This window comes from Protomyctophum parallelum, assembly GCF_964188405.1.
Source record: "Protomyctophum parallelum genome assembly, chromosome: 8".
NCBI lineage: Eukaryota > Metazoa > Chordata > Actinopteri > Myctophiformes > Myctophidae > Protomyctophum > Protomyctophum parallelum.
The window spans coordinates 52797073-52821881 of NC_139703.1; the positions used below are offsets into that span (position 1 = coordinate 52797073).

At 43.2% G+C, this 24809-nt stretch overlaps 1 protein-coding gene across 1 annotated transcript; it reads left to right on the forward strand.

The window, feature by feature from the left end:
- Positions 1-1221: 1221 nt before the first annotated feature.
- LOC310863083 (RNA-binding protein 5-A-like) lies at positions 1222-23304 on the forward strand (the record flags this gene model as incomplete). Its single annotated transcript, XM_083771206.1, has 26 exons — positions 1222-1234; positions 2558-2823; positions 3452-3480; positions 6350-6542; positions 7159-7317; positions 7962-8031; positions 8398-8471; positions 9563-9646; positions 11430-11490; positions 11838-11903; positions 11999-12159; positions 12454-12551; positions 13175-13262; positions 13710-13781; positions 13984-14050; positions 14535-14599; positions 14724-14799; positions 15114-15205; positions 18338-18517; positions 18654-18797; positions 18903-18989; positions 20750-20938; positions 21388-21462; positions 21562-21665; positions 22200-22329; positions 23059-23304. 26 exons carry the CDS (start codon positions 1222-1224, stop codon positions 23182-23184), a joined length of 2769 nt encoding a protein of 922 aa, XP_083627332.1. The 3' UTR covers positions 23185-23304.
- Positions 23305-24809: the final 1505 nt, after the last annotated feature.

The window sequence follows — 24809 nt, forward strand, 5'->3', positions numbered from 1 at the left end:
TCTAAGGCTTCTAAGCTACTGGATATTAAGGGCCCATACAAACTTTGGCGCCCTTTTTCACCACTTTCCTGAGGTCAGACAGTCTCGTCATTGCAATATTCTGATTCAGCGTAAGAAAGTGAGTCTAGAGAGGTACCTTTAAAAAAAAATAGCAGATCTACAAGCTCATAGTGCGAGTGGCGCGCTACGAGCTTGTAGGTCTGCTATTTTTGAAAAACACACACACACACACACACACACACACACACACACACACACACACACACACACACACAGACAGACAGACAGACAGACAGACAGACAGACAGACAGACAGACAGACAGACAGACAGACAGACAGACAGACAGACAGACAGACAGACAGACAGACAGACAGACAGGCAGGCAGACAGACAGACAGACGCATGCACATATAGTAGGCTATTCTTTATTCAATTGTATGCATTGCAATTATTTGAAAACAAGACTTTTCAGAAAACCGTGTATTCATATTAGATGTTAAATAATTGGATGGCCAAAACAAATTTATGTTTTATGTTTTACTTTTGGCTGTCTGCTAATCACAAGGTAATTTTCTGCCTGTAGCACTTTGAGATTTGTTTCAAATGTAAAGTGCGTTATAAATACAATTTATTATTATTATTATTATTATAAAATATCTCATATTGCTTTCTCTAGCCCCCCCCTCTCTGTGTCTGTGTAACCCGGTTGGGTATATAATATTTTTTGGTTTCATGTTTTCTGTTTAAAAACGTTTTTGTTACTTCATAACTCATTTTTTAGGAGTTTGTTTTGTCTTGTTTTAAAAGAAAGCACTCATGGGGTTAACATTGTGTCTGGAACAGGGGGAGTGTGCTGCTGACGGACCGGCAGGAAGTGAACACCAGAGAGGATGTTGTTGCTCCATAAGAGGAGGGTGGCTGTAGCAAAGCAGTGATTCAGATAAACTGTGTCTTATATTCTCTAGTCTGCATTGCACAAACCTGCATGCACAGGCTGTGTCTCCAGAGAGTTTACACAACAATCAGAGAGGACAGTCATCATGTTTGGAGAAGCAACTGAATGTCTCCACGGAATGCAGTGACAGTGACTGACTGCTTTGTGTTGAGATGCTAACGCTAATGCTAACGCTAGCTCAGTGAGGTTAGTGGGATGAGAGGAGACTGTCTGTCTGTCTGTCTGTCTGTCTGTCTGTCTGTCTGTCTGTCTGTCTGTAGGATAATGCATCTCACAGGTCTGTCTGTTTGATTTTTTAAAAAGATTTTTCAATAGCTAAAGCACAACAAAAGGGGTTCCCCATTGTAGCTCTGCTATTTTTGAAAAACCTAAGACACTTTTAGAATCTGATCTCAGGTCAGAATGGGTAATTAATGAAACTGTCAGGATGTAGAGGACATTTTTAGAATCTGATCTCAGGTCAGAATGGGTTAAGCTGTATGCCTCACTGTGTGGAGTCTGGAATCATTATTTTGTGTAAGGCAACATCAAGGCTTGACTTAAACATTACTTTCCCAACTTTGTAAAACAAAATGTAACAAACACAGATATAAATGCACTGAATGATTTATTAAATAACTGTGCAACAATTAGACCAGGTTAATGTGTGAGCAGGCTAGCCTGGCTGCATTCCACATGTTATACTGTCAATACTACACTGCTGTGTCACAGAGGAGTTGTTTTCATACTGTAATTAACAAGGAGAGCAGCGGTTGTAAAAAAGCTCATCAGAGAAAACGATGGATTGTGAATTTGTTTTTTAAATCATTCTGACCTGAGATCAGATTCATACGAGGTTTCCACTGGGACACACACACTGGTCTGATGAACCCATTCTGACCTGAGATCAGATTGTAGAAATGTCAGACGTTCTTCGATTCTTTCAAAAATAGCAGACCTACAAGCTCGTATCGCGCCACTCGGTGGCGCGATACGAGCTTGTAGGTCTGCTATTTTTCAATAGCCGATCTACAAGCTCGTATCGCGCCACCGAGTGGCGCGATACGAGCTTGTAGGTCTGCTGTCTGTCTGTCTGTCTGTCTGTCTGTGTGTGTGTGTGTGTGTGTGATTCTTTTTTTAATAGCAGACCTACAAGCTCGTAGCGCGCCACCGAGTGGCGCCATATGAGCTTGTAGGTCTGCTATCTGTCTGTCTGTCTGTCTGTCTGTCTGTGTGTGTGAGATTTTTTTTTAAATAGCAGACTTACAAGCTCGTAGCGCGCCACCGAGTGGCGCGCTACGAGCTTGTAGGTCTGCTATCTGTCTGTCTGTCTGTCTGCTGCTATGGTGCACGTTGGCTCATTTAGTGTATGGTGGTTCTCAAACCTTTTTAAATTCAAGGGCCCCCATAACTCTTAGAGGTACCATACCCATTTGGAAACCACTCAAGGACACTTTGAGACCCACTGGTGTAGCAGAGGGTTTCCAGTGAGCCAACATGCACAATAGCAGCACTCAAGACACTCTTTGTCTTGTTGGTTGATAAAGTACTCCTGATAAAGTACTCCTGATAAAGTACTCCTGACTGTAACGTAGCTTCTCTGCTCTCCTCTCCTGTACAGCGGTGAAGTTTGGTCGAATGTCCAAGAAGCAGCGAGACAGCCTCTACGCGGAGGTCCAGAAACACAGGCTTCAACAAGCACAAGCACAGGGTCAGGCGGCCCACCTCCTGCACTCCCACCCTGGCCTGAGCGGCCAGACGCCCGGGGAGGCGTCGCCTCTCTCCGCCCAGTATGGCCTCTCCGCTACGGGCCTCACGGAGCTCCACCATGAGCTGGGAGGATATCTGGAGCAGCGCTCCCCTGGGGAAGGTTCAGCATCCTCCAAGGTCTGTCATTTGTCATGTGGATCCCTTTAATGGTAATTTGGAATGTTTTGTTTTTGTTTTTATTTTAAACCATGGTGTGAAATTATGCACCATTCACAACCAGTTTACTACGGAGCCCGTGAATGGCCATGAATTCAAAATATATTTTATCTTGTACGTACAAGATAATATCTCGTCCGTACAAGATATTATCTCGTACGTACAAGATAAAATATATTTTGAATGCAACATGGCCATTCAGGGCCTCCCTAGTTTTCAGTTCAACAGCATTTTATTAATTATTCAAGTTTCACCGTATTTCTTTTAGGTTGGGATGTGTTAAAACACCTTGAGGGCCCTATTTAATCCATTAATAAAATGTGCCCATCGTCAGCAAGCGCCTCTAGGCTGTAGAGCGATGCCATCAGTTTTCATATAGCACTAATTTGAGATTATCAATCTCCGTCTCGGGGCACATGACCGTGCACTTGAACTTGACGGTCATGGGCCCCGATGGTGTTAATTGTGCCCCAATATTTCCCCGAATGAATGAGGTATTTGGTATCGGCATAATACTTTTACGGTTCAGTTTTCCATAGCTTTACTTGATTGGCGCAAAAGATGTGTCTTGGATCGTAATTGCATTAAGCCAAGCCAAGCCAAGCCAAGGAACGTCAGGTTACGTTTTGAGCACTATAACCCCCTGTGCCAGGACGTCAATAGAAACGCTGGCACCTGGTCTGCGTTTCTATTGTAATGTACTGGCATGGATTGTGTTTTAACCCATTTTGCGCGGGCACCCCTTTTGGTGTTAGCATTACGTTCTGCTTTAGCTATTGAAAAATACTACAAGCTCATAGCGCGCCACCGAGTGGCGCGCTATGAGCTTGTAGGTCTGCTACTTTTTTGAAAAATCGAAGAGCGACTGACATAGAAACATAGCTTTTTCAGAAAACTGTCAGGATGTAGAAGACATTTTTAGAATCTGATCTCAGGTCAGAATGGGTTAATAAAATGTAGGCTTTAGCACTAAATCATTGATCAGCATTAGTCTATCAAATGTACCGTAGGTCCTGGTTCACTTATTTGACTGACTGCTGGATATAAACGCCACACTGATGCTTTTCAAAGTGGGGGGGGCAGCCAGGGTGTGCAAGAGATAAGGAGCCAATTAGAAAAAGGCTCCAATAAGCCGTCGCTGCGTGACGTGTCGAGACGTTGTAGATCGGCTATTTTCAACATTTCTTTCTCCTACTTTTTATGGTTATTTCTTTAAACCATTCTGACCTGAGATCAGATTCATACGAGGTTTCCACTGGACACACACTGGTCTGATGAACCCATTCTGACCTGAGATCAGATTCATACGAGGATTCCACTGGACACACACTGGTCTGATGAACCCATTCTGACCTGAGATCAGATTCATACGAGGTTTCCACTGGACACACACTGGTCTGATGAACCCATTCTGACCTGAGATCAGATTCTAGAAATGTCAGTTGCTCTTCGATTTTTCAAAAATAGCAGACCTACAAGCTCGTAGCGCGCCACTCGGTGGCGCGCTACGAGCTTGTAGGTCTGCTATTTTTCAATAGCTAAAGCATAACATGATGCTAACACCAAAATGGGTTCCCGTTCAGAATGGATTAATATGTTATTACCGTACATAATAATAATAATAATAATACATAAATAAAAAATACTTGGGCAAATTAGTAGCCCATACCTTTGCAGGATCAAGTGTGCATAATTTGCAATGTTTTCACCCCATTCTTAACTGGTTTGTTAAACAAGTGCGAGGTAGCCTAGGATCATTTAGTCTTCGGTGACATCATGTTTTAGAGACATTTGGTCGTGTGTATGCGTGCGTGTGTGTGTGTGTGTGCGTGCGCTCCAGCCTTGAGGCCTCATCCTGTTTAGCCTGTTCTTAGTAGTAAAGTCAGGAGGTTAAAACAAACCGAGACTGGAGACAATGTTTACACTTTACTCTTCAGATGTCTTACTACATTTTCAGACAAAAATAAATAATACATGCATTCTATTAACCCATTCTGACCTGAGATCATATTCATACGAGGTTTCCACTGGACACACACTGGTCTGATGAACCCATTCTGACCTGAGATCAGATTCTAAAAATGTCAGTCGCTCTTCAATTTAAAAAAAAATAGCAGACCTACAAGCTCGTATCGCGCCACTCGGTGGCGCGATATGAGCTTGTAGATCTGCTATTTTTCAATAGCTAAAGCATAACATGATGCCAACACCAAAATGGGTGCGTTTTCAATAGCTAAAGCATAACATGATGCCAACACCAAAATGGGTGCGTTTTCAATAGCTAAAGCATAACATGATGCCAACACCAAAATGGGTGCGTTTTCAATAGCTAAAGCATAACATGATGCCGACACCAAAATGGGTGCGTTTTCAATAGCTAAAGCATAACATGATGCCGACACCAAAATGGGTGCGTTTTCAATAGCTATAGCATAACATGATGCCAACACCAAAATGGGTGCGTTTTCAATAGCTAAAGCATAACATGATGCCAACACCAAAATGGGTGCGTTTTCAATAGCTAAAGCATAACATGATGCCAACACCAAAATGGGTGCGTTTTCAATAGCTAAAGCATAACATGATGCCGACACCAAAATGGGTGCGTTTTCAATAGCTAAAGCATAACATGATGCCGACACCAAAATGGGTGCGTTTTCAATAGCTAAAGCATAACATGATGCTGACACCAAAATGGGTGCGTTTTCAATAGCTAAAGCACGACATGATGCCAACACCAAAATGGGTGCGTTTTCAATAGCTAAAGCATAACATGATGCCGACACCAAAATGGGTGCGTTTTCAATAGCTAAAGCACGACATGATGCCAACACCAAAATGGGTGCGTTTTCAATAGCTAAAGCATAACATGATGCTGACACCAAAATGGGTGCGTTTTCAATAGCTAAAGCATAACATGATGCCGACACCAAAATGGGTGCGTTTTCAATAGCTAAAGCATAACATGATGCTGACACCAAAATGGGTGCGTTTTCAATAGCTAAAGCATAACATGATGCTGACACCAAAATGGGTGCGTTTTCAATAGCTAAAGCACGACATGATGCCAACACCAAAATGGGTGCGTTTTCAATAGCTAAAGCATAACATGATGCTGACACCAAAATGGGTGCGTTTTCAATAGCTAAAGCATAACATGATGCCGACACCAAAATGGGTGCGTTTTCAATAGCTAAAGCATAACATGATGCCGACACCAAAATGGGTGCGTTTTCAATAGCTAAAGCATAACATGATGCCAACACCAAAATGGGTGCGTTTTCAATAGCTAAAGCACGACATGATGCTAACACCAAAATGGGTTCCCGTTCCGAATGGGTTAAATTGTATTGTTGAGATGCACTGTGACGAGTAGATATGATTTACCTCGGTGGTACAGCTTTGTTCTGTTTTACCTTTACCTTCCTATATCTTGTTAATGAGAAATGTGGCCTCGGTGACCTAAGTGCTGTTTTGTTGTGAACAGGCTTGGCCGCACTAAACGCACTGGCAGGTATGGCTCCTCCTCTGAGCAGTCACATGATGACTCGGAGAGGCGCGAGAGACGCGACAGGGACCAGGAACGCAGTCACGACTCACGGCGCTCCGGAGAGGACCGACAGGACAGGCGGAGTGACCGCCACGAAGGAGAACGCCGCAGCAGCCGAGACAGTCCGGAGGTAATGTCACTGGGAATAATATCACTAATCATTAAGCCATTCTGACCTGAGATCAGATTCTAAACATGTCTATTACATCCTGACAGTTTCATTATTAACCCCATTCTGACCTGAGATCAGATTCTAAAAGTGTCTTCAATTGAAAAAAAATAGCAGACCTACAAGCTCATATCGCACCACTCGGTGGCGCGATATGAGCTTGTAGGTCTGCTATATTTCAATAGCTAAAGCACGACATGATGCCAACACCAAAATGGGTTAAGCCTGTCAGCAACATGACATTTAACTTGATGATTAATTGTCATCCAAGTAATTGCGATTAATGATTTATTTTGTGTGTTTTTGACATTGAACATATAAATACAAATTAAATTTGCAGAGATGGAGACAAAACTGTGCAGAGATGGCAAATAACAAGTTACTGAGATATTTAATAATGATACTTAATAATGAGACACAGCATCGTCATGAGCTTGTGGATCTGTTTTAAATGTATGTTTGAAAGAGTCTATTATCTTCAATATGCCATTATGTAATTGTGACAGGCCCAGTGTCGTCAAGTGTAGCTTTGTTTTGATTACATGTTGATTAATTGCCCCGTGCCCACTGCCCACAGCCACGAGGGAGGAAACGGCGGAACAGCGATCGATCAGAAGATGGTTATCACTCTGACGGAGACTTCCCCGAGCAAGATTACAGGAGAGAGCAAGGGGACGACAAGAAGAGCAAGACCATCATGCTCTGGGGTCTGTCACTTCACGCCACAGAGGACCATGTAAGGCTTTCTACATCACTAATCCATTCTGACCTGAGATCAGATTCTAAAAATGTTCTTCTACATCCTGACAGTTTTCTGAAAAAGCTATGTTTCTATGTCAGTCGATTTTTCAAAAATAGCAAGCTCGTATCGCGCCACTCGGTGGCGCGATACGAGCTTGTAGATCTGCTATTTTTCAATAGCTAAAGCATAACATGATGCCAACACCAAAAGGGGTTCCCGCCCAAAATGGGTTAAACCCCAGAGGGGTTTAGGGGGGAAAGAGTTGGAAGTTGAACCGGAGACCAATTGGGTCTCCATTAACCCACTGAGCGCTGTTCAGAGGTGGACAGCCGCTGCCCCTGCTGGTGGGGGCAATGGGGCTTAATGCGTTTAGCAGAGCGACTAAAACGATTGCGGATAATCAGAATATGCAAAGTTACGCGTGAACAACAAGGTAAATAATAGAGGCAACTGTGATACCAGTTGCACAATGAACCTAGCATAATGGAAAGGTCAAAGATAATATGTTAAAGCTTAATGTGCGCACGGCTTTCAGGAGCTGTAGACTCTTAAGTAAGATTGTGGATTCATTGTCTGGTTTGAGAAACTACTTGTTTATTTTATTTGATTTAACTTTGAATGTTTGTCTTGTGTTTTAGATTCGAGCTGCCATGGAGCAGCTTGAAGGCCCCCAGCCAGTGGATGTCAGGCTGATGAAGAAGAAGACAGGTGAGAACCATGTGTGCCATAGGGCCATTCCTTCCCCCAGTCTTTGACCATAGGGCCAATCTGCTTCCGTTTTCAGACCCGTTTTGCCATAGCAACTGAGAATTACTTTTCATGATACGAATGGCTTAAAGAAAACATAAGAAATGTAACATTTAAATGTGGTAAGTGAGAGGAGCAGGGATATTTCTATTTGGAGAAAGTAAAAAAAAAAATCTTTTCTTTTCTTTGTTGCTGTGGTAAAACTCCTAAATGGCCCGTTTTACTAAACCGGGCCTGGGTGGTGAAGCAGTTTGTGACAGTTTGCATAATATTGCCCATGGACTCTGACTAACACGCCTCCCGTCTATATCTGAATGCTGTCCCTAGGTATAAGCCGTGGTTTCGCCTTCGTGGACTTTTATCACTTGCAAGATGCTACCCGATGGATGGAGACCAATCAGGTTGCTTCATAATCGCCAAGTCTAGTTTTTGGTCTTGGGGATCTGGAACGATAACACAAAATGAAACCAAAGAAAAAGAAAAAGTATCAAGGGAGTGTGGAGGTTATACAGATGACATCTCTGTTTACAAAAAGAAAAAGAATATATATAAAAATAAACTAATCCTGAGAGATATAAGTTATGTTTAGTAGATTGTACAGTTATATGCACAGCCTTGCTGCTGTCAGTTTAGTTACCCAGTTAAACCATGCAGTAACACAGGCCAGGAACATCTTTTATTTTACAACCTTCCAAATGTGGCCCTTAAAAAGAATGACCAGTTAACGTTTTAGAGTGGAACTTGTATTCAGTTTAAGTCCAACTGTCAGGAGCTGGTTTTCTTTTAGTTTTGTTGGGGGTTTTTGTCTATAAATAATACTGTGAATGGGACATCTTTTCCCCCTTGATATTGGCTGTGGGAATTCAATCCCTGGTTTTGTCTCTTTCCCACTGTATGGTACCGGCTCCACTGGACTGGACTCCACTCGTCTCTTGGGGTTTTCTATGAGGTGAAAGTACCTCCAAAGGTTGACATGAATACACTGCAGACTACTGATAGATGAGAGTCAAAGGACTCTCCCTTCATGAATGCTCCCAAATACTGTCGACAAACTTATAGTAAACGGATGAATGAATGTCAACGAATCATAAATGAACAATTGCACGGCCAGGCCTACCTCATTCCTAAAATGGTAGCAGTTTGTCTGGGACGCTACACTACATACCTCACTTGGCACTCTCCTATCTGCAGTGGGAAGCAAAGCGAGTAGAGTGGAGTGGAGTGGAGCTGGTACCGTGCAGTGGAAATGTGACTTTAGAGAAAGCAGTCCAAAGGGTCTTATCAGGGTGACATTTATACACACACTGCTCCAGCTCAGTCTGGGCACTCTGGTCCCAAACACATTAAGAAAAGCCATCATGCTCACATACACATCAAGCACCTGTCGGGAGGGTCCCTGTCCCCCTTCTCTCCCTTCCAACACTGCTTGCTCTATTGGTGAGATCCACTCCAGCCATGGAAGTGTTGAGTCATTGTTGTCGTCCTCTTGCAGAAACGGCTGATCATCAGTGGCCAAAGTGTGGACATGCTGTACAGTCACCCCCGGAACAAATATGAAGACTGGCTCTGCAACACTGTAAGTTAACGTTCTGCCCACCGTATCCCCAACAAAGCCCCTCAAATGGCAGGCCTTTATTATCTCTGTACAATGTCCTAGGGATGCACAATTAATAATGTATCTCATCAGTATTGACCAATGTTTACTTAAAAGTGCGATATCTGCAATATAATCCACATATATCTTTAGCCAATATTTTATGTTGTAATTTAGTTGAATGAAAAACTTTAACCCATTCTGACCGGGCACCCATTTTGGTGTTGGCATCATGTTATGCTTTAGCTATTGAAAAATAGCAGATCAACAAGCTCATATCGCGCCACCGAGTGGCGCGATATGAGCTTGTAGATCTGCTATTTTTGAAAAATCAAAGACACTTTTAGAATCTGATCTCAGGTCAGAATGGGTTAATAATGAAACTGTCAGGATGTAATAGACATTTTTAGAATCTGATCTCAGGTCAGAATGGGTTAAAAAAGCCTTTTGTGATGACTGAAGGCTGTAGATTCAATCAGTGTTGTCTTGGGAAGCTTTCCAAAGATTCTGCCTGTAGAACAAATACTGTAAAAGCAAACTAGTTATAAAATCAATATTAAGTAAAAGAATGAATGTTAAAGCTGCTATTTGCAATATGTCCAGATTGTAATGAGGTTTTCTTTGTTCAGCCAGCCAGCAATGAGTAAAACGCTCCCAAAAGATGTTGTCTCTGTGACACAATCTGCATTCAAAGATATTCCTCAAAGCTTTGTCATTGGTCACAATCTGCATTCAAAGATATTCCTCAAAGCTTTGTCATTGGTCACAATCTGCATTCAAAGATATTCCTCAAAGCTTTGTCATTGGTCACAATCTGCATTCAAAGATATTCCTCAAAGCTTTGTCATTGGTCACAATCTGCATTCAAAGATATTCCTCAAAGCTTTGTCATTGGTCACAATCTGCATTCAAAGATATTCCTCAAAGCTTTGTCATTGGTCACAATCTGCATTCAAAGATATTCCTCAAAGCTTTGTCATTGGTCACAATCTGCATTCAAAGATATTCCTCAAAGCTTTGTCATTGGTCACAATCTGCATTCAAAGATATTCCTCAAAGCTTTGTCATTGGTCACAATCTGCATTCAAAGATATTCCTCAAAGCTTTGTCATTGGTCACAATCTGCATTCAAAGATATTCCTCAAAGCTTTGTCATTGGTCACAATCTGCATTCAAAGATATTCCTCAAAGCTTTGTCATTGGTGGAACAAACAAAGCTTTGTCATTGGTGGAACAAACCCGGTGGAAAAGATGTGTCTAGATGTGTGGCAGAGACTCAGTCTTGTTTTGGGAGCGTTTTACCCGTTGCTGGCTGTCTGAATATGAACAAAAAGGTCATTACAATTTAGACCTTATAGCGGCTTTAAGACTTTACAACCTTAGGTTTATTGATTAGTAAGCCTAATAATCAGAGAATAATAATTCACCATGTGTTCTCTGCATATGCACTCAGAATCACAGTTGCTGTATAGCATGTGTAACAGAAACCCTACTGGAATCTTGTATTGCAATATCGCCATCTGTTGGCTTGACCATGCAATGAATCAGTCAATAAGATATAGGCCAACATTTCAATATTGTGCATCCCTATACTGTCGAGTAGATTTATTTCTTTAAAACCCTACAAATGGGCAATGTAAGCGGGCACAAAGCGGTAAAGGTTAAGGTTTTGTCACAGGTAAGTATGGTAATCTAAGGCAGCACTGTTCAGGGCCTTAGTAGCTGTGTAATCAATAAAAAACATGATCTGAACGGTTACTTGCAGTGTGGCCTGTACAATTTCCGGAGGAGGCTGAAGTGCTTCAGGTGTGGAGCGGCCAAAGCTGGTAAGTAGTTCATCAAAGCCAGAGGCCTCTAACTGCAGCCACCCGGACAGCCTGTGGCTGCAGTGCTGAAATGCAGCTCGCAATTCCCTGTTGCCACAAGCTGTAGAGGCCCATAAATACTAACCTGTCATATCTAAGAACTACAAACACATTTTCTTTTGTTGCCTAAAGGCAGAACAATAATGGAAATAACACAATAGATCACATCCAAGATGGACCGGGTCAAATGCTAAATTAGAGTTGACTTGGGTTTTGACAGCGTAGTCCCTTTTCTCCCGGTTTAATTCCACTCCGTTTGGCGAGTTCTAATAACGTCCCTGTTTCCTTTCTGTCCTTCTCTTCAACAGAGTGTGAGGCCAGCGTTGCCACTGGACCAGCAGAAGGCCAGACCAGTCTAGACTTCTATGGTGACAGTAAGGAACTCATTTACTGTATTAGACTTCACGTAACGATGGATAAAGGTTACTGTAATCATGTGAATATACACATTAATGTTGGTTCTCTGTAGCGATCATCTTGAGGAACATCGCTGCCCTGACCGCAGTGGAGGCCGTCATGGCCGTCCTGGCGCCGTATGCTAACCTGTCCGCTAACAACGTCCGCCTCATCAAGGACAAGCAGACGGGCCAGAACAGAGGCTTTGCCTTTGTGCAGCTTTCCTCCCCTCTGGTACAATGATGTTCTATTATATACGCATACAATACATATCTTTATGTTCTTAACCCATTATGTCATGCTTTAGCTATTGAAAAATAGCAGATCTACAAGCTCATAGCGTGCCGCCGCGCTACGAGCTTGTATGTCTGCTATTTTTTTTAAATCGAAGAACCACTGACGTAGAAACATGGCTTTTTCAGAAAACTGTCAGGATGTAGAAGACATTTTTTAGAATCTGATCTCAGGTCAGAAGGGGTTAAATGTGAGATGTCTATAAGAAGAATTGTCCCTCTGTCTGTGAACCAGGAGGCGTCCCAGTTGCTCACCATTCTGCAGGGACTACAGCCTCCACTGAAGCTGGACGGGAAAACCATCGCTGTGGACTTCGCCAAGAGTGCCAGGAAGTGCGTGCCTTTTTCCTCTGTTTGGTTTGTGATGTATGACGGAGTGTAGGGTGAATCAGGTCTTAACCACACATATATGGGTTTCTCTGTTGGTTTGTGATGTATGACGGAGTGTAGGGTGAATCAGGTCTTAACCACACATATATGGGTTTCTCTGTTTGGTTTGTGATGTATGACGGAGTGTAGGGGGAACCAGGTCTTAACCACACATATATGGGTTTCTCTGTTGGTTTGTGATGTATGACGGAGTGTAGGGTGAATCAGGTCTTAACCACACATATATGGGTTTCTCTGTTGGTTTGTGATGTATGACGGAGTGTAGGGGGAACCAGGTCTTAACCACACATATATGGGTTTCTCTGTTGGTTTGTGATGTATGACGGAGTGTAGGGGGAACCAGGTCTTAACCACACATATATGGGTCTTTTTCTAAACGGGTGTTTCGCGTCCCGCATGTCGGATGGATTTCGAATGGCTTTCAATTCTTCCACGCTGAATGTGATCCAAACATAATGTCCATGACTATGGTCGTCATTGTTGTCGTGGTGTGGACGCTGCCATACATTTTCAAACGGTATGTAAATAACTTTACATATCCTATATTTTCTCTTTGATTCTTTCAGGGACCTCTTGCTACCTGACGGTAATCGAGTCAGTGCCTTCTCGGTGGCCAGCACAGCCATCGCTGCAGCCCAGTGGTCCTCCAGTCAGGTACACTAGTACAGGCCTTACTTTCTCCAACCAAACTACGATGAGATGACCTGAGATCAGATTAAAAAAAATGTCAGTCGCTCTTCGATTTAAAAAAAATAGCAGACCTACAAGCTCGTATCACGCCCGTATCGCGCCACTCGGTGGCGTGATACGAGCTTGTAGATCTGTATTTTTCAATAGCTAAAGCATAACATGATGCACACCAAAATGGGTGCCCGTTCAGAATGGGTTAAGTTATTTGTCATATCTACCCTGTGCAATTTGTGATTATGATGCCTAAAATACACATTTGCTGCAAATTAAAATTGTAATGGTGACAGCCCTACGAGTGTACAATGGTTCCATTTCTACACCACAAATATCAGTATATCTGTTCTAAGGATCAGATTTGAGAAACAACAGTGATTTGTCTCCCATCTGAGTGTGTCATTTCCCCCCCTATAGCCACAGCATGGTGCAGAGACACAGCAGTCAGAGTACAGTTACCTCCAGGAAGGCTATTCTCCCTGGTCACCGGTAAGTGGATCAAACTAAAACCTTAAACACTTAAACTTATACTTGGCCTCAGGGGTCTATACTAGTTCCCCTCCTTTCTTTCCTTCTACACCAAATCTCTGTTTCTGCTAAATGTTTGCCTTTTTTCACAGAAAAGAATATATTGACAATTTGACCTTGTTTGGACAAATCATGTTAAAACAAACATATATGTTGTTGTCAGGAGTACCAGGCCTATCATCAGCCAGGGATGGTAGCAGATGCTTCCCAGGGCAACGGGATCCTGGGAGGTAAGAGACACAACAACTAGCAGTCACACATGGAGCACCACAACTATAAGGATATTGTTGTGAAAACATACGTGAATGGCACTGTCCACTGCAGCTGTAGCCACAACATGGGTGTGGATGCTCACATGATGATCATTTATGGTTATAGTTATTGTGCATATTACTGTTATTATTATTACTGTTTATACTGTATTATAACTGTTATTGTGCCTATTACTGGCCAGACACCGTTGCTGTCGGGTGTAGAAAACCCTTCTTTAAATGAGTGAAAACAGGCCATCTGCAATTTCACAATTGCAATGCGTTGTGAGCTTGAAAAAGTAGGGCATTAATTTAGGAAAACAAAAACATTGAAATATGGAGACGTATGCCCAACAGCAACGACATGATTGGCTTTTCAGAAACGGAGACCATTTGTAAAGGTGTTCCTCAGCAGCGTATGTGGAGCATGTGTTCTATTATTAGGTCTCTTTCCTTCTCTCAGCAGCCCCAGGTGTGACTCCAGTCCCAGTCTACCAAAGCCACATCATGGGCCAGCCTGCTGTCCAGGTAACACATGCATTGGCCTTGGCACCATTTAGACATTACATATTTTAGACAATGGTTAACAGTTTCAGACTAAAATGTGCTTTAAGTTTCCACATAATCAAAGTATCCCATCATTGTGTCCCAGCAGCGTGAAGGGACGCTCAGCATGCCTTCCCTGTTCTCCACAGCTACCTTCACGTTGGCATCGTTGGCTCAGACTGGTATGTGTGCCTTAAGACATGTTCTGATGATGTCACTGTGCCTTCTCTCAATTCTTTCTTTGGCGTAGCGTTGTTAATCTCCACAAATGAATGGAGTGGACCGTCCACCATATTCACATGGCTGCCGTTTTGCACTTAAGTCAAGTGCCACCCAGCCGGGGGTAGCATTTCTTTCCCAATGTGCAAATAGGACGTGAGAGCAAAATGGCTGCTGTGTGAATGTAGTCAATAGTTTTGATGTGACGTTTCATTTTTTTTTTTTACTTTTTGTCCAATAATGCCTGACATGTTGTTTTTTGTTGAATGATGGACAGCTGTACCTGATACGTCCACCTATCAGTATGACGAGTCCTCTGGTTACTACTACGACCCCCAGACCGGCTTCTACTATGACTCCACCTCACATGTAAGACACAGCCCAGCATCAACATGTACTATGACTCCACCTCGCATGTAAGACACAGACCAGCATCAACATGTACTATGACTCCACCTCACATGTAAGACACAGCCCAGCATCAACATGTACTATGACTCCACCTCACATGTAAGACACAGCCCAGCATCAACATGTACTATGACTCCACCTCGCATGTAAGACACAGCCCAGCATCAACATGTACTATGACTCCACCTCACATGTAAGACACAGCCCAACATCAACATGTACTATGACTCCACCTCACATGTAAGACACAGCCCAGCATCAACATGTACTATGACTCCACCTCACATGTAAGACACAGCCCAGCATCAACATGTACTATGACTCCACCTCACATGTAAGACACAGCCCAGCATCAACATGTACTATGACTCCACCTCACATGTAAGACACAGCCCAGCATCAACATGTACTATGACTCCACCTCACATGTAAGACACAGCCCAGCATCAACATGTACTATGACTCCACCTCACATGTAAGACACAGCCCAGCATCAACATGTACTATGACTCCACCTCACATGTAAGACACAGCCCAGCATCAACATGTACTATGACTCCACCTCGCATGTAAGACACAGCCCAGCATCAACATGTACTATGACTCCACCTCACATGTAAGACACAGCCCAGCATCAACATGTACTATGACTCCACCTCACATGTAAGACACAGCCCAGCATCAACATGTACTATGACTCCACCTCACATGTAAGACACAGCCCAGCATCAACATGTACTATGACTCCACCTCACATGTAAGACACAGCCCAGCATCAACATGTACTATGACTCCACCTCACATGTAAGACACAGCCCAGCATCAACATGTACTATGACTCCACCTCACATGTAAGACACAGCCCAGCATCAACATGTACTATGACTCCACCTCACATGTAAGACACAGCCCAGCATCAACATGTACTATGACTCCACCTCACATGTAAGACACAGCCCAGCATCAACATGTACTATGACTCCACCTCACATGTAAGACACAGCCCAGCATCAACATGTACTATGACTCCACCTCGCATGTAAGACACAGCCCAGCATCAACATGTACTATGACTCCACCTCACATGTAAGACACAGCCCAGCATCAACATGTACTATGACTCCACCTCACATGTAAGACACAGCCCAGCATCAACATGTACTATGACTCCACCTCACATGTAAGACACAGCCCAGCATCAACATGTACTATGACTCCACCTCACATGTAAGACACAGCCCAGCATCAACATGTACTATGACTCCACCTCACATGTAAGACACAGCCCAGCATCAACATGTACTATGACTCCACCTCACATGTAAGACACAGCCCAGCATCAACATGTACTATGACTCCACCTCACATGTAAGACACAGCCCAGCATCAACATGTACTATGACTCCACCTCACATGTAAGACACAGCCCAGCATCAACATGTACTATGACTCCACCTCGCATGTAAGACACAGCCCAACATCAACATGTACTATGACTCCACCTCACATGTAAGACACAGCCCAGCATCAACATGTACTATGACTCCACCTCACATGTAAGACACAGCCCAGCATCAACATGTACTATGACTCCACCTCACATGTAAGACACAGCCCAGCATCAACATGTACTATGACTCCACCTCACATGTAAGACACAGCCCAGCATCAACATGTACTATGACTCCACCTCACATGTAAGACACAGCCCAGCATCAACATGTACTATGACTCCACCTCACATGTAAGACACAGCCCAGCATCAACATGTACTATGACTCCACCTCACATGTAAGACACAGCCCAGCATCAACATGTACTATGACTCCACCTCACATGTAAGACACAGCCCAGCATCAACATGTACTATGACTCCACCTCACATGTAAGACACAGCCCAGCATCAACATGTACTATGACTCCACCTCGCATGTAAGACACAGCCCAGCATCAACATGTACTATGACTCCACCTCACATGTAAGACACAGCCCAACATCAACATGTACTATGACTCCACCTCACATGTAAGACACAGCCCAACATCAACATGTACTATGACTCCACCTCGCATGTAAGACACAGCCCAGCATCAACATGTACACAAGAGCTCTTCAGGCTAGGCCCTGCTTAGCTGAGAGAGAGAGAAAGCTATTCTGACCTGAGATCAGATTAAAAAAAAGGCTTCTACATCCTGACAGTTTTCCATTCTGACCTGAGATCAGATTCTAAAAAAATGTCTTCTACATGTCAGTCGCTTTTCGATTTTTCAAAAAATAGCAGACCTACAAGCTCATAGCGCGCCACTCGGTGGCGCGCTATGAGCTTGTAGATCTGCTATTTTTCAATAGCTATAAAGCACGACGTAATGCTAACACCAAAACGTTATGTATTTCTTTGGGAACACCTTTGATGTCAACCTGATATTCGGCCTTTAAAAGTATCCATATTTATCTGCTTGTCTCACCAATGTGTTGACCGCTGAGAGAACTGAGCCTTGCTTGGTAGTATCCCACAGGTTTGGATCTGAAGTGCAGCTTTGATGGCTTCATCAATCAGAGACACACAATCATCATCACCGTTCATATGTTGTAGTTTCAGACATTTAACAACGCAACAAAACGTTCCTATCACACACACACACACACACACACACACACACACACACACACACACACTGTGGCAGCCGTCTACAGTGACTGAGATCCCCTGATGCAGTACACCATACTTTACACACTACATTACAAAGCATTATTGGTGAAGACGAGTTTGAATGAACACATTCTGAACGGGAACCCATTTTGGTGTCAGCATCATGTCGTGCTTTAGCTATTTAAAAATAGCAGATCTACAAGCTCGTAGCGCGCCACTCGGTGGCGCGCTACGAGCTTGTAGATCTGCTATTTTTATATCTATATATTATATTTATATCTATTTTACAGCTTGTAGGTCTGCTATTTTTGTAAAATCGAAGAACGACTGACATAGAAACGTGGCTTTATCAGAAAACTGTCAGGATGTAGAAGACGTTTATAGAATCTGATCTCAGGTCAGAATGGGTTAAAACACAGTGCATTTTATTACCTTTCAGTACTACTACAACCCCCAGACTCAGCAGTATCTGTACTGGGACAGCGAGAAGCAGACGTATGTCCCGGCCGACGCTGCTGGCACTGGGAGTGACAACGCAGCAACGGCCACACCAACGGGCAGAGACACTAAAGATGGCAAGGATAAGAAAGAGAAACCCAAGAGCAAAACTGCCCAGCAGGTACAGCGAAACGGAGACCATGACATGAAATCAATAATAGATATAAATGTATTGTAAAAGTCTTTTGTTTGGGGTGAGAGAGCGTGTGAGCCGTTCCAGAAGGCCGTATTGAGCATTGATGATTAGTTTCCTTCAGATCGCTAAAGACATGGAGCGATGGGCCAAGGGTCTGAACAAGCAGAAGGAGAGCTTCAGGAGTAGCTTCCAGCCCGTTAGTCAAGAGGAGAAGAAAGAGGCAGCGGCCGCCGACGCTGGCTTCACAACACTCTTTGAAAAGAAGGTATTCATGAATATACTGAGACCTGTTCATAGTTTATCAATGAACTGTTCTTGAACTGTTCTTCAGTCATTTCAGACAGAGATGGACTCATTGATTGTTTTGCAGCAAGCAGCAGCCCTTGAAAGACTCATGCCAGAGACGCTCAAATCTTCTGAAGAAGAGCCGCCGACTACTTCTGCAAATTCATCCAAGGTGAGAACTTGGTATTTTTTGGGGGGGAAAAGAGAACAAGCCGTTGTTCCATATTATCTTAGTTATGATCAAGCTGGCCTTGTCCATATGGTCTTTAGCGATACGTCTTGTGTTCAGGTAGAGTACATGTCTTTTGGTTTGTCTCCTCTGACATTGTGGCAGCATTGTAACCGTGATAAAGACATCAGCGATATGACAGGAAGAACAAGCAAACACAATAAGGACCACTAGAGGGCGATGTGGCTCCACATGTAACTGTGCCAAAGCATTAGTCAGCATGTAGAACGCTGTAAACGTGACCTGTGCCGTTTACTGTTTCACAAGCCTATCATTTGCCTAGCTTGTTAAATGTGTGATTGTCTTGGTGAAGAATTGGCAATCAATATTTATATAATATATTGCATGCATTAGTTGCAACTCAAAGTGCACCACACAAGGGTGAAATAAAAAATAAATACATAAATAAATAAACTAATGAAATAAATTTAAAACAAAAACGGAAAAAATGACCAGGTAAAAGCAATATTAAGAATATGTGCCTTGATAATTCTTCTATAATGTTAGAACCATAATAACTAAAAGCTGCTTCTCCATGACATTTTTGAACAGTTCCCCCAGTGTTTTGGCAAACATTTGGCCTCAGACCCCATAACTCTTGAGCGCCTGTAATGGAACCTGTAAATCTGTGTTACGGACCTGTAAGGGTCCATTTCCTAACATTTTAGCTGGCGAACCTGTGGAAACCTCAAGGACCCATGGGTCGTGGCCGGACCCCACTTTATAAAACATTGAGTTAAGAGACCAGTGTCAGACGATATAAGGGTGGGCCGGGTGGGCACATAACCTAAAAAGCATCACAGATGAGTAGTCGGGTCGTCGGGTGTATTTCCATTGATTTTTAAAAGGATATTAAAAAAAAGGATTCTGGTGCTAGCAGGAAAACCAATGCAGGGACTTGAGTAATGTAACGTGCGCTTCTCTTGGCCTGGTCTTTGTCAGCACACTGACAGTGCTGCTGCATTATGCAATTACAACTGTGAGTGTTCTGTGTGTTTATACCAGTGATTCTCAACCCTTTCCATGTTTCCCTTTGATATGCATTAGGCCACAGATTCTGTAATAATCTCTGAATGCTACATGGTCTGTAACTACATGGTCTGTAACTACATGGTCTGTAACTACATGCGCACCCCCTGAAACTGAACGGAAGTTGTCATCTGTTTGTCAGTTAAAATAAAAGATGAAACCGAAGTGGAGGAAGGAGGTGGGTGTCCACTGTAGTTTCTTTAGCTGTTCAACACTTGTGTTGTACAGACTGTGTATGGCAGAAGCATTGGAAATGCCATGCGAGTCAACAGTCTTGCTTAATATATAACTCTTGAGCGCATGCAAAATGCTCCATGCGTTTCCATTTGCACAGTCTTGGATTTGCCGAAAACCCGTAAAGGAGTACATGTTTGTTCCCTGGTGGTAAAGCCCCACACACACACCGTCTGCCAACGCCGCGCGTCAAAACAGCCGCCTCCGTTATTTCCAATGAACCTATCGCACACCGGCGGCGTCCACGCCTCGCCTGACGCTCCGATACGCCGCCGTTGTATTTTCCAGGCGTCGCCGCGTCGCACCCGGTGTGTGATGGGCTTATGCCATAAAAAGCATAGGTGAGTTCCAGGATAGTTCCCTGGTTCCCTGACCTGACGTTGAGAAACCATGTCCTATACTGAGCGTGTCGCCCTGTCCTTTTGCATGCTGCTGCTCAGTGTGGTCTTGTGGCGGCGTACAGCGGTGACAGTGACCCAGAGGAGGGAGCAACGGAATCGGAGAGCGCCAGTGACGACTTCCAGGATAAGATGACGGACTGGAAGAAGATGGCCTGTTTGTTGTGTAGAAGACAGTTCCCCAACAAAGAGGCTTTATTACGTCACCAGCAGCTCTCAGACCTGCATAAGGTAAAGTACTTGGACACGGTAACATTGACATTATCAGTATTATCATCAAGATTGAAGGGTCCATTTGTTTTTGTACACTCCACCATTTTGGGTGGGAACCCATTTTGGTATTGGCATCATGTTATGCTTTAGCTATTGAAAAATAGCAGATCTACAAGCTCATATCGCGCCACCGAGTGGCGCGCTACGAGCTTGTAGGTCTGCTATTTTTGAAAAATCGAAGAACGACTGACATTTTTAGAATCTGATCTCAGGTCAGAATGGGTTAATCAGACCAGTGTGTGTCCAGTGGAAACCTCGTATGAATCTGATCTCAGGTCAGAATGTGTGAAATACCTTTTGAAATGAACACTGATTTGACTGTGCACATAACCCAATGAGCTCTAGAGGGCAGTGTTGCTCACAGGTTATTGCTGCGTCTGTCCTAACTTGCCCTTTCTCCATTCCAGCAAAACATGGAGGTACTGCGCAGGTCCAGGCTCAGCGAGGCCGAGCTGGAGGAGCTAGAGAGAAAAGAAACTGAGGTTTGCCATGATCAATAGAAATACTGTTAACTGTCTCTTATTACAGTGATGTGAAATGACCTAAGCAGGACATTAAAGTGTTCACTCTCTTGTGAGTAGATGAAATACAGAGACAGGGCTGCAGAGAGGAGAGAGAAATACGGCATACCTGAACCTCCCGCGCCTAAAAAGAAGACCTTTTCAGCAGCACCGGTACCAGTTGTGTAAGTTTCTCTGGTGTATTGATTTGTTTCAGTACCAGTTGTGTAAGTTTCTCTGGTGTATTGATTTGTTTCAGTACCAGTTGTGTAAGTTTCTCTGGTGTATTGATTTGTTTCAGTACCAGTTGTGTAAGTTTCTCTGGTGTATTGATTTGTTTCAGTACCAGTTGTGTAAGTTTCTCTGGTGTATTGATTTGTTTCAGTACCAGTTGTGTAAGTTTCTCTGGTGTATTGATTTGTTTCAGTACCAGTTGTGTAAGTTTCTCTGGTGTATTGATTTGTTTCAGTACCAGTTGTGTAAGTTTCTCTGGTGTATTGATTTGTTTCAGTACCAGTTGTGTAAGTTTCTCTGGTGTATTGATTTGTTTCAGTACCAGTTGTGTAAGTTTCTCTGGTGTATTGATTTGTTTCAGTACCAGTTGTGTAAGTTTCTCTGGTGTATTGATTTGTTTGTTTCAATGACTTTGTCTGGAATTATTTGCAGTTGTCTTTTTTCCAATGGTCTAATAATTGTGCACTTCCTGTGTGACCCTGCAGCAACTATGAACAGCCGACCAAAGACGGCCTTAACAGCGACAACATCGGAAACAAGATGTTGCAGGCAATGGGCTGGAAGGAGGGCAAAGGTCTTGGCCGTAACCAACAAGGCATTACTGCACCTATTGAGGTAATAATAATAATAATACCACCTATTGAGGTAAGCAATGAATCACCAATAAATCCAATACCCTTTGTTTATAGAGCACAAACAGTTTAACAACATTGTTGAACCAAAGTGCTGTAAAAATCAATAACAAAAAAATGCAAAAATACTAACACAAAAAACAAAAGCATAAACAGGACAACATATAGAACACATTGCCTAAAGGAAACGATTAGATTACAACTCGTCACGATGCAACGTGTTTTGAGCTGTTGCTATTCTTACAAGGGACAAAGAAATGATACTGTGTTTGATATATTGACCTACTTCCTCTGGCGACATCTTATCAAGTATCTACATTATGTCATCAAGTATCTATTATGTCATCAAATATAAAGTACCTGTTATGTCATCAAATATATATATCTTATATTACAACAAGCAGGTGATGTCTGTGTTATGGATTGGGTAACGGGTACCGTCGCGCAGAATCCAACTTGCCCTCCTTTCTTTCCACCGAGCGCTCGGTGTGGCGGTTTTTGTATTCTTTATTTAGTTTGACTGAGAATAAGGTTAGAGTTAAGTTTAGGGCTGGGCATAGTTTTACTGAGAATAAGGTTAGAGTTAAGTTTAGGGCTGGGCATAGTTTTACTGGGATTAAGGTTAGGATTAACAGTTTAAAATGTTCGTGTTGTCAACATGTGAAAGTGGGAATAAAAAGGATTGTCAATATGTTCTTCTTTGATCCCCCAGGCACAGATGAGGACGAAGGGATCTGGTCTGGGAACCAAAGGCAGCAATTACAGCCTCGCCGCCTCAGACACGTACAAAGACGCTGTCCGCAAAGCCATGTTTGCCCGCTTCACCGAAATGGAGTAACCCCAGCGGCCTGAGCCACGAATGGCCCGACGCCTTCAGGTGCTGTTCATTGATTCTACCCGGATGGAGCCATTTCATTGTCTTCAGCTCCCCTTCACTACATTCACCTGTGAGAACTCTGGAGGAACTGGTGACTCCAGAGTGTGTGTGTGTGTGTGTGTGTGTGTGTGTGTGTGTGTGTGTGTGTGCGCGTGTGTGCGTGTCAGAACAGAACGGTCCCATCGCTGTGGGTTTTCTCACCATGTGACGACAAGGGAGGCGCCAACAGCGCGTGGCTGAGCAAGTGTCCGCACTGAGCACAGCACATTGACGTGTACTGTATGCTGTGTGTACAGTATGCTGTGTGTACAGTATGCTGTATGTACCGTATGCTGTGTACAGTATGCTGTATGTACCGTATGCTGTGTACAGTATGCTGTATGTACCGTATGCTGTTGGCATGATGTGGTGGACAGAATAGTTTATCAGCTGTTTTCTTCACTTTAGCTAATTACATCATGCAAACAGACTGGCGGACGTCACTTCCAAGTAAGCAGCCAAAGGGTGGCATGCTTTGGAAACATCATTGGTGGGTTCAAAACACATACATGTGTCATGGACCCTTCCCTCTATGTTAGACCACTGAAGTGTTCAAAACGCATACATGTGTCATGGACCCTTCCCTCTATGTTAGACCACTGAAGTGTTCAAAACGCATACATGTATCATGGACCCTTCCCTCTATGTTAGACCACTGATTGTCATCCTTGTCATCACCATTAGTTAACTGTAACGGAGAAAAATAATTTTGTTGGAGAGTTATATAAATTATGATTTGTATATATAAGTATAGTGGATTTAATCCCTGGTTTATTATTCTATTAAAAACTTTTGTCTTGGCATGTTATGTTTACTGAATTGTACAGTTTCTATGGAAAACGTTGTCTCATTTTGTACAAAATAAATAAATGAGATTGAGTTTAGTTATCAGTGACTGGACTTAATATTATTTAATGGGAGACCGTGCATGACTGGCATTCATCACTTGGCTTTTACAAGCTGATTATCTGTGGATACTGGAGACAACCTTCATCAATAAATGTCTGATTATCTGTGGATACTGGAGACAACCTTCATCAATAAATGTCTGATTATCTGTGGATACTGGAGACAACCTTCATCAATAAATGTCTGATTATCTGTGGATACTGGAGACACACATGGAAAATATTCAATGCTGTACGGAGCAGAAACCTGGAGAACAACTTTAAACTCCATGACAAGAATCCAGACATTCATAAACACCTGCCTCAGAAGAATCCTCCAAATCAAATCAGTGACCGGGAACAAGTCATGGCGCTGGCCGTGGATCGGCCACACTCTTGGAAAGCCTGCATCTAGCATCACACCATATGCCCTGTTCTGGAAGCATCTAGCATCACACCATATGCCCTGTTCTGGAAGCATCTAGCATCACACCATATGCCCTGTTCTGGAAGCATCTAGCATCACACCATATGCCCTGTTCTGGAAGCCACAAGGGAAAAGGAAGAGAGGCAGACCACCAAACAAACACCTGGCGCCGTGACCTGGATGCAGATGTTCAGAGATCTGGCCACACATGGGGACAGCTGGAGAAGATGGAG